This window comes from Sebastes umbrosus, chromosome 19 (assembly GCF_015220745.1).
Source record: "Sebastes umbrosus isolate fSebUmb1 chromosome 19, fSebUmb1.pri, whole genome shotgun sequence".
Taxonomy (NCBI): domain Eukaryota; kingdom Metazoa; phylum Chordata; class Actinopteri; order Perciformes; family Sebastidae; genus Sebastes; species Sebastes umbrosus.
The window spans coordinates 13357155-13368554 of NC_051287.1; the positions used below are offsets into that span (position 1 = coordinate 13357155).

General features: G+C 40.6%; 1 protein-coding gene across 6 annotated transcripts in view; it reads left to right on the forward strand.

The window, feature by feature from the left end:
- The window catches only part of LOC119478291 (proline-rich protein 36), a 56585-nt gene that overhangs the window by 29392 nt on the left and 15793 nt on the right, over positions 1–11400 (forward strand). For 4 of the 6 annotated variants that reach the window (XM_037752932.1, XM_037752931.1, XM_037752933.1 and 1 more), the window contains one exon: positions 3470–3544. The exons of 1 other annotated variant lie outside the window; for it this stretch is intronic. In XM_037752932.1, the coding sequence (XP_037608860.1) occupies positions 3470–3544 (75 nt within the window). The remainder of the gene's footprint in view (positions 1–3469; positions 3545–11400) is intronic. One more of the 6 variants, XM_037752934.1, reaches the window with a different exon arrangement.

Genomic DNA, 11400 nt, shown 5'->3' on the forward strand with positions numbered 1-11400 from the left:
AGTCAGTCAGTTTTCAAAATAAACTTCCGTCTTCACAGGAAACAAGTTGTTCAGGTTTCCGCAACAAAACTATTTAGATAGGTTTGGGAAAAGATCGTGGTTTGGGTTAAAATAAGACTCCGAAAGTGGCGTAACTTAAGTACAGAAGTTACATGACAAGTGAATGTTGACTTCTGGTTTCAAACAGGACAAGAACAGCATTCTCCTGGGCGAAGGGCTGGTGTTTTTTGACCCACCAATCCACCCAGACCTCCTCCCTACGCAGCGTTTGTCACTCTTTATAATTTATACTTTCTACTTCTACTTCACGATTACGTGGATTACATACGAATTGATTTTGTGGGATATACAAATTATAGTGCATTACTTTTCATAGGTATTGCTATGAATGGTGTATTAGAGCAGCCTGCAAATTGTATTGTCATTGTCTCACCAGTACCTGAAACAACACACCCACACCAATGCAGCCTCTTGTGTTGTTTTAATGCTGGGTTGTTTTCCAAGAATGTTGAAGACTGAAATGTCTTCCAGGGCTCACTGCCACAATTTAGGCACATGGTAACCATGACACAACATTTTGACAATGAAACCAGAGCTATCTTCACTGAATTGATGCGAGAACTGTTCTAAACTCAATAGAGTGCTACAGGAATGAGTCCTAAAACCCGGAAATGAGCATTTTAGCACTTCCTGTTCCCTCGTCTAGAAGTCAATGGGTTTTTTGAATGTTGTTTTAGTTGGATGGCTGAAATAAGGTCTGTGGTTAACACAAGTTGACGAGATTTTCACATTTTGTTTAGGGCTGACCTGAATGCTTCGACCATTGACATGATAATCGACCTCCAAATCAGTATTCAAATCCTTTGTTTTTGTTTTTTAATATAAGTATAATCTAAATAGCCCATGAAATAAGGAAAAATCCCACATTATTCGTTATTCATATTCAACATGAATTATTATCAGTTATTTTCAGACGGATATTGCTGTTTGTTATTTGTTAGAGGCACGTGCATGTACAGTTGTGCGGCAGTGGCATTTCTCACCGAAGCTTTGAAGCCCAAAAAAAGGTATTCGGACAGCCTTAGTTTTGCTCTGCGATATAAAATACGTCAGTAAATATCCCACTCGTGAATTTTGAAGCTTTTATGTGTCTTAAAAAAGACAGCTGCTAACAAGTGGCTAAATTAGACTACTAAACGTCATCACGCCGACTTGTCCTCCTTTACAGCCTCGCTGTGTATACTCGCGTTCATGTGACCGTGGTGTAGTTCGTTTATAGCCTAGCGTTCGCTTTTTACTTCTGGCGATTGCATTCACACTTCAGAAATCATAAAAGTGGTTTTCATTTGTGGAGATTATTTTACGGAACAAAACATGTAAATATTATAAACTTGTGTTTGCCACAGAGCTTATTTTCTTCAATAATCCAAAACCCAATGGAAAAATCCTATTGACTTTTTGTCGAGGGAACCCAGGGTGATGCTAACTTCCTGGTTGGCCTGCAAGATACGTCATCCCTGCACGACTCTGTTCACACAAAAGGATCTTAGCCATGTGTTTCTGGTGCTAACCTTGAAAAGTGGGGTTTAGTATGAGGTTAACTTTGGTACGACTATTCCTGGGTCAACTTTCACATCACATCTCACATATGAAAGGTTATAAACTTTAGAGTTTAACATCGTACAGTAGATGACCCAGGATCACAGTTTTGTTTTTCGCAACTTATGTCCAAGGTGGTGTTCAAAAGTAGCGCTAACAGCACTGTGAAATGTTGCATAGCCCAAGGGTTTTGAAAGGGGTTTGTCTGGGTTTAAATGTTGTGTGAAAGCCGTGGGCCAAAAGAGGAGCTATCCCACGTTGGAAGCTGTAAATGTGAAATGACTGGAAGCCGTAGGCTAACGGAGCTGTAAACCCAGGGCTAACTGGGGCTCTCAGCCCACGGCCAAGTGTAGTGTGAAAAGCCATCTGTTAATCTGTGGCCAACTTTAACATTCAGTCTTCTGTTAACCCTTACTGAATAGGTAGATAGAGACGGAAGGAGAGAGGAGTGGGACTACGTAAATTATGAGTGCCTGGTATTTTGGAGACCTGGAAAGTAAATGTCAGCATGCAGCCTAAGCGCCTGCTGTTTTATTCCCAGACAGTTAATTTCTCAACTGAGAATCGGTTTCTCTTCACACAAAAAAACAAAGGAGGAGTACACAGACATTATAATGTGATCATAGCTTTGCACTAAAAGATTGTCTTCTCTCTCTTGGAGTGGAGTAGACAAGTGGGTCGTTGTAGACAGAATATTCTTCAGAAAGGGAATATCCACAACCCAGCGGTAATAACCTCGCTGCATCATGTACCGTGAATATTACAGATAGATGGTTGTTGTGCCTAAGCTTCGCTGTGATGCAGCTCCCTCTATTTATAGCCAATCCCAGCATTGTAAGCATTGTAAATACTTTGGCGACAAAGCCGCGTGAACGGAACACAATGCTAAATTTGGTAAGACTGAGAAAACACAGAAGATGTGGCTAAAACAGACAGAGGAAAAGGAATACCAGATTGAACACAACGCAGTAGGGAAGAGGGAGCATCTGTAGTTATTTTTATGAAGTCTCATGTCAGTCATTCAACTCTCGATCTCTTGATATGCTGGAGAATTTCTGTCATGTCAGACCACAGGGAGCGCCTTGGGAGCTCAGTTGCACCCATTTCGCAGCAGCTCTTTCCTCATGCATGTATGTATGTATGCATGTAGCAGGCGGGGATAGATAGAAATCAGCGTTTGGCTGTCATCATGTTGGTGGCTTCAGATGCGCTATGCCTCTTAGTGTAAACCCTTTACCATTCTCATCAAGTCTTTAATTAATCTGCTTCCTACATTGTAAGCTGCTTAGTAATTTCCCCCCCGCCTTATCGCAACCAAAATAGTACATGATGAAGTGGGGACGGGAGAACTCTTGGATAGGACGAGATAGATGGATGGATGTGGATCCATGGAGAGGCTTGACTGATATCTGAGCAGCGTAATCCAAATCTCTGAACACTAATGCCAACACTATGCTTTGCAGACATTTGAACATGTGACTGCACGGCATTTCTGTCTCATAAAGTGACATATATCTGCGTGTTCCAGTATAAGAATTCAGTGATAGGGCTAAGTCTAATGCGTGCAGACTTGACTTTTACCTCATAAGCATTGTTTTATGCCTGGAGTGATATCGTGACTCATGGTTTACGTAACAGCCTGCGCCTGTTGGAAGGGGTATCGTTCATTAAAAAATGATCAGGGGTGATTTCAGAGAGGATTAGATTGGTGTATTTGCAGGCATGTGTGCGTGTGTATGTGTGTGTGTGTGTGTGCCAGAAATTAGTTTCAACAAGGGAAACCATAACCTGAATATGTTCTCACACAAACACACACACGCAAACCATCACTCTTTTACCCCTGATATGTCATCTCCGTGCTTTTCAACAGAAGACATTCATACCGAACCGGACAGGACATTGAGAACTGTGGGACCTGCAGGGACTGCGCCTGCATCATCTACAGGTACGATCAGTCCTCCTGTGAATGTGAAGATTTCTGCATATTCATCGCTTGTTTTTACATGTGAGCACCGAGAGCGCAGTGCGTGTCTCTCACAGTTCTGTGCATCACGCTGTCATTTTGCATCACGTCAGTTTTGGGAGTTGAGTGTTATGGCTCGGTAGGATTGTGGTTCTGCTCTGTGTGACAGCACAGCCGGCTGCAGCACTTTGAGTATGGCCACTCATCGCAACCACAACACCGCCACACTGCAGGTTTGATCACTTAACACAGCTTATTATTTATTAAGACTTATCGCACACACACTCTCCCTCTCAGATTTAATGAGGTGAACATCAACACAGATCGTGCACCGGTGTGCCCACTTGGTTTCCTCCCTCCTCCTCCTCCTCCCCTGCTCTTCTCATTTTTCGACTCTCCTTATCTCTCGTTTACACACACAGATGCACACAGTGTCAAATGCACAAACACACACATACGCACGCAGAGTTACTGCATAATCATTCCGCTCCGAGATTTGAATTGAAATCAATCAATTAACAAACAGGATTTCACACTTTACAGGAGGGTGAAGAAAGGCAAAAAGAAAAGTGTGGATTGCTATGAAATTGAAATCCCTGTCTCTTAGTTGGAAATGTCAAAATTGAAAAAAGAGAAAAGAAAGACGGGGTTATTAGTGGAAGAAGCAAATCTCGCAGAGGGAGAGGAGAAAGAAATAGTGGAGAGAGAGAGGATGACATTCGGAGTGCTTACATGCACAAATATCATTTTATTATCACCGGATTAAACCTGTAAAGCCTGACACATGAAATAAGTATCAGAAAATTCTCTCTATATTTTTTATTTTTATTGAGGTGTTTATTGAACCTTTTGACAGAATAAAAAATAATATTATTCATTACATTATGCAATTTTAATTCGCAATATATGTTTTTCTGTATCATATGTTATACATTCAGCTTTTGATGCAATTTATTTATCTCAGTTGGGGTTTTTATTGAAAAATGTATAAACATTTTATATTTTATTTATTTAGTTTTTTTTTTTTTTACAATATTTAATAATATTTTACATATATATGATATTATTTACATGTATATACTATATACAATGGAGGCTAGTCCATGGAGGCAGAGGAGGTTGCTCCTTCTCTATTTTTTAGAAGGCAAGAGGAATATCAAAATATAAAAAAGAGTAATAGGTTGAAATGAATCATTACCTAATGGAAAAAATCTATTATTGAAATTTGAATTTAAATGCTTCAACAGCGAGACCTGCAGGGCAGGCAAGAAAGTGGTGGTTGGGACAATGGAGGACGAGCTGGTGCCGTCCTCCCTTGGGGCGGGACCTCTTCTATCAATACAATATGTTTTGTTTATGCTTATCTGTGATTGGCCAAAACACCTAAAATGATGTCCAATCACCAACCAGAAGAATACAAGATTGACATCATGTTGGTCCAACGATGATTTCCAAATGTCACCTTCAATCTCTACCGCTGTATTCTACGTGATGAACTGGCAGTAAAGTATCATACAGCAGCATATTATGAAAGAAATTATAATGTGAAAAATATTCATATTACCTTTATATTATATATATTTATTTTTGTAAATCAATTAACAACACAAAACAATGACAAATATTGTCCAGAAACCCTCACAGGTACTGCATTTAGCATAAAAAATATGCTCAAATCATAACATGGCAAACTGCAGCCCAACAGGCAACAACAGCTGTCAGTGTGTCAGTGTGCTGACTTGACTATGACTTGCCCCAAAACTGCATGTGATTATCATAAAGTGGGCATGTCTGTAAAGGGGAGACTCGTGGGTACCCATAGAACACATTTTCATTCACATATCTTGAGGTCAGATGTCAAGGGACCCCTTTGAAAATGACCATGACTTAACATGATTTTTCGCGCCAAAATTTAGCGTAAGTTTGGAGCGTTATTTAACTTATTTCCCGACATGGTAGCATGACATGGTTGGTACCAATGGGTTCCTTAGATTTTCTTGTTTCATATGAGCCCGCTACAACCTCGGGAAGATTGATTGCATTATTATGATAAAGAAATTAGCGACGTTAAAACGAATTTGCATTAATGCGTTATTATCACATTCATTTTGACAGTCTAATTACTATATATTGCGTTATATGCTATTCTATTCGTCACTATAATTAAAAGAGTCTTTGACCTTTTTAAAATCATAAAAACCTTATAAAATGCAAAATGCACCTCCTACTGTATCATATTTGATACACACAGTCTAACCACAAAATAAAGTAAAATAATGAATTAGAAAGACGGCCAATTAATTTTAAAATTTTTTTAAAAGCAAGAGATCTCTATTTTGCCTACAGCATATTAAACCTTTCAACCTTGGTTTCATTATAATACCTTTAATACTTGACTCCTTTCTTTATTAGGGATTGTAAAGGTGATGAAGTATGTCCATGAATATGAGATATGAGTTTACAGTTAATTACAAGTCCTCCTCGGCATCCTGGAGTTTGGTTTATGGTGTTTTTTGCAGTTAACACTCGTAGTCTTGCTTCTTCACAGAATATTTTGTTAGTACGCACTCTGGCCTTTCGGAGAATACTGCAAAGAAAAACGCGTTGAGTATAAATAACTTTGTGCGTGCTCGGAGCTCACGCGCCATCTGAAATAGTATGCGATTTAAAACGTAGCCAACGATCCTCTACTTCCTGCGTTACACTGATAATCCTCTAGAGGGCAGTTAACAAGAGATTGCCAGATTGTCTGCCATTGGTTTGTAATTGTTGATCTTGTTGATGATGTAGATGTCTGCAGAAACAAATGGTGTTATAGGGTTTCGACAGTACTCTGCTTATTAAAACTCTCATGTAAACACCTCAGAGGGGTTATGTCAAATTATGTCATCAATCTGAGGAAGCATAACCCAATTAATAGGCCAACATTCATCATCAGTCTTTTTAATTGTGGACTGGAGCTGTGAAATGTGGCGTGTATACACCGTAGACTGATTGCTTTCAGTGATTTGATTGTGCACACTCTCCTACTCACTCATTTATTATTTATGATTCTGTAGCGCTAATAAGGTGTTTCCTGTAGCTACAACACATCCTCGACACTAACCTGATTGTCAAACAAATTATATTATTGCTGAAGTTTAAATTACTGTACACCACATAAATGATTCAGTCTAATCTGGTTATTCTCCGTAATTTATTTATAGTGTGTATGCAAACCTCCTCAATCAAGAAAACAGAGAAGATGAAAGACAGTGGGGGAGGACGAGAAGAAAGACAGTTGAGGATAAAAGATCTGTAAGAAAAGATCTGAGATTTAGAAAATGGAAAAAGAGAGAAAGAACAGAGGGAGAAGAAGCCCATAAAGAAAGTGATTCATTCAGAAACTAAATACAGCCTCGTCTTTAAAGATATTACAGTGAGGGTTACTGCTCAGGAATGTCTGCGTGATGCAGCGATAGTTCCTCATCTTGAAGAAAGGGAATAAGAAATACAGATGATGAGAAAGTGAAATATTACATCCCTAGCCTCTGTTTTATGGTCAGATGAGGACTTATCGCTCAATCTACCTCTCAAGTCGACATGCTTCTTTCATGCGTGACAAGAGGATTTTCCTGCTTTAAAAGGGGAGGAGATTTTCTTTTCTTTGAGGCTCAAGTTGAGCTGAGTCTAAAAGGAAAATTTGGCAGTGATAGAGAAGAAGGTGTTGGAGGGAAAAAAAAAAAAAAAGATAAAGTGAAGCCCGGAACGGAGTGAGTGATGGAAAAGCCATAAAATCTGACAGGACAGATTCCATCAATTAAAGAGCCTCTTGAAGAAGTCTTAGCCCTCAAAGAAAAGCACAGCTCAGCACATCACATGGCAGTATCAATCTAGCTGAAAAGCTAAGACTGCAATATATGTAGAAAAATGAAAATCGTTTTCATGCAAGAAAATTTGTCCTCGCCCACTAAAAAATTGACCCGAGTCAATCTAATATCACCCAGCGGTACTTTAAAGCTACTATAATCAATATTTTCATATTAACAATAGATCAAGCGTGTAACAGGAAACACATTTCTTTAAAATAAAATAATAAAAGTCTAACAAAAACTAAAGCCAATATGATACATGTGTGTTTAAGTGTGTCTTTGCACACAGCTTTGTTTCTCCCGTTACCCGGGACATCTTTCAGGGCAGAGCTTATATAAAAAATGCTAATGACACTTTAAGCATGCAAATGTAAATATAACATTTTGAACATTTTGTACCCAACCAAGACTCATAAATAAGCGCTTCATTTGTTCTGGTTTTTAAGGGTCTCACATTACATGAAGAATAATGCATGATGTTATTTATCCAGCACCAGTGGCACATTAACTGCATGTAAATACGTGAGTGTGATTGTGTGGCCGTGCCGGAGTGTTAATTAGTGAGTGGAGTTGTGTTGTGTCTTTTTTGCTAATGGCGAATGTGCTGTATGGAACAAAGTAGCGAGGTCTAACAAGGAGCTGTTGTTGGCGGAGACGGCAGCCTAATCAGATCTGTGCTCGGCTGCTTTATCTCTGCTGCTGCTCTGTCTGCTGCTCCATCACGCATTTCGCTGGAGGAGCTGGATGGGCTGCTACTCCGAGATGGATTAATGACTCTCCGGACCATACGTTTTCAGCTAAACTACGAGTCCGCTCACTTTCTTTTTTTCAAAACACAATCCGTCATCGCCTTCGCTGAACAGCAGATAATTGAGAAAAGGCTTGCTGAGGAAGCATTCTTGCTCTTTCTCTCTGTCGTGCTTATCTGCGGGGATGCCACTCACGCTTGTTTGATATCTGTACTGTGGCCTCGTTTCACACTCGTATTGTTTTCTCTCTCATTCACAGTCTGTGGTGACTCTTTTAAGCATCTTATTTGTCAATGAATGCCTCTTCACATCAGTGATATGCATATGCGGCGCCAGGCGCGGCGGCGGTAGGCTGGAGGATTCCTCCGCCGAGTCTCCGAGACTCGTAGGACGAAGGCCGCAGACTGATCCATTGAGACGAACATTTTGTGACAGCGCCTACAGAAACAACTCATCACTCGCCATTCTCCCCACACACCCATCATGAATCAGCGCTTCCTGACACACATCTCCACTGACACAACATCGCACGACGGGGCCGGATACTCGCACGCTGTCCTTCGATTGCGATAGACCAGAGAGTGAGTTGGTGGAGCATAAGAGACTCTGGGCACGGGGAGGGAAATTGGGATGACTCTTCATGCATCTCAATATCTCTAGCTTTTTCTCTCACCGTGTATCCCTCATTCACTTTCTCTGCCTCTTTCCTTTTTTCTTTTTTTTTTTTTACAAACTCCAGTGTGCCGTGAAATATTCATCCACATTAAAAATGAATCACAGCGGCTTTAAAAGATTTTAAAAAGTAATAATAGTGTTAAAGGAGACCTGGAGACATCTCACCGTTGGCTCAGTGTGGGTGGAGGATGGCTGCCAGACACGTTTGTCCGATAGAGCCCCATGATGGAGCAGCGCTGCATGTTTTGCATAGTTAAACAGGCTGTAGGCTGATAAGTTTCACAGGGAATTAACTAGGGATGCTCAGTTATGGCAAAACTCATAACCAAGATTATTTTGGTCAACACTGAGATCATGATTATTTAACATGATTATTGACTTTGGAAACATCGTGCATTTAGGAAGAGCATTTTGATTTATTTTAAAGTCAAATGCATAAATCTGGTGCACATTGAGAGCAAAATTAAGAGGCTAGATATACAGTATGAAGAACTTTGTGCACAATTTGTAAAGGATTTAATCATAAAAAAGAAATTGTTTGTGTATCAGGGCTATTAAAATAGTTAATCACGATTAATCGCAAATTAATCGTACATTTTTTATCTGTTCAAAATGTAGTATTACTACTCTTGGGTGGGCAAATATGCTGCTTTATGCAAGCTAGTATGACATGGTTGATACCAAGGGATTCTTTAGGTTTTCTAGTCTTCACTCTAGCTTTAAAACTGAGTCCGTAGAACATAAAATTCGCAAGTTGCGTTAATGCGTTAAAGAAATTAGTGGCCTTAAAATGAATTTGCGTTAAATTTGAGAGCCCTAATATATATGAATGGTGATGATGTGGAACAAAAAAACACACCCACAAAGCGTGGTAAACGAGACGGGGTCCATGTTTCAAGACGGGTCGAGTGGGTTGCCGACATCGCCGCACTGAGGACAGTCCGTCCTGGTGGACTGTCACGCCGGGAGCACGGAGCTCCGTCCCAACGAGGAGATCCTCCCACACCGAGCGTCCGTCCCTGAGCCGCCGAGCGGGGCCAAAGAGTATAGAAGCAAAGAAACTAATGTCCGGTGTTTTTTTTTACAACAGCTGCTTCCGCCATTTTAGACTGAAAATGCTTATTATATTTATAATATTTTACTGTTCAGCGCAGGTCATTTCAGTAGAATATGACAACAGAGTAGAAATAATTTGGTTTTACTTTTGTAAGGCACTTTTTTGGCGGACGTTTTACTGGCGTAGTTGCTTTCAGTCCAAAATGGCAGAAGCCTAGCTTCGATGTTGGGCGCTGACATTGCAATCGAACGAACAATTGACTTTCAGTTCCTGGTGATATAGGTTTTTTGGCGGAGCGAAAGCGAACAGCTGTAAAGGAAAGTGGTGCGCTGAATCTATAACACAAGACAAAACGAGAGCGAAATGGAATGTGGCACAATAATCGTTTTATGTCGATTATCTTGTTTCCATAATTAGCCCAAATCGTAATTGAAATTCGATTAATTACACAGCCTTAGAAATAACTGATTACGTTACAGCGAGTGGGGAAATAACATGTAGTTTTTATGCGTCTGAGTCAAGGGAATATGGAGAAGTCGTACTCTAAAGTTGAGATTCTAGTAAGAACAATGTACAGTGTCTTTGCTGTCAGTCATGTCGGTGTTAAGAGCTGTGGGCTGTGGTGCATGGAGCCCTCATTCACACTACTCCTGCCCTCTATAATGTGCTTCTGTCTACTTCCCGGTCTCCAGAGTGCTACTCCTCAGCTTGGGCTCACTTTTCCTTTCACCGCCTTTGATTCACTTTCTCATGTGGCCCAGAAGGGCATAGCAGTCCAATTCAAATACTCTCCACATGGTCCCAACACTGGCCCATAGCTACTGACAGCTCCTCATTGTCCTGGTTTTATCCAGAGGAATACGCTGCTTCACAGACATCAGAAAGAGGCGCCTTTTCCACTAGATTGCTTGTGTCACTTCCTCCGCTCTCTCCCCCCTTTTCTCCGTTTTTCTGCGCTTTGAATATAAATACATTTCACACCTAAATGGGGATGAGGAGAAGTGGTGCAAACTCACAGCCCTGGATTGGGTGTGTAGGAGCAGCAGGAAAGAGGGGTGAGAGGAGCGTCAGAGAGGTGGTGAGGAGGAAAGATTGCCTCGGCAGCTGCTTACAGCTTTGCTTTCCCTTCCACCGCCAAATGAAGCAGAACCTGAGGTGTTTCTGTGCACAGTTTATTCAGGGAAACCAACATCTGCACTACAGTGTGCAAATGAGCAGAAACTTAAATATCAAATAATAATCCAAATAAAGCTCTGCCTGCATGGGTGTGGGCACATTCAGCTGAGCTCCTCTGAAACACAGTGACGTGTGAGCAAATTATAGATGAACGTCTCATGTTCACGGTCACAAGGATGTTTCTGAACCTGTATCCAGCCTCCAGCCATTCATTAAACATTGACAGTACTCTGCCATTATCATAACAGGCAGTGAAATGACCTGACTGAATAGAATATAAAATGAAATCCCGGGAAAATACAGAGGTTAAGAGAAAGGAGGCGAGGGAGA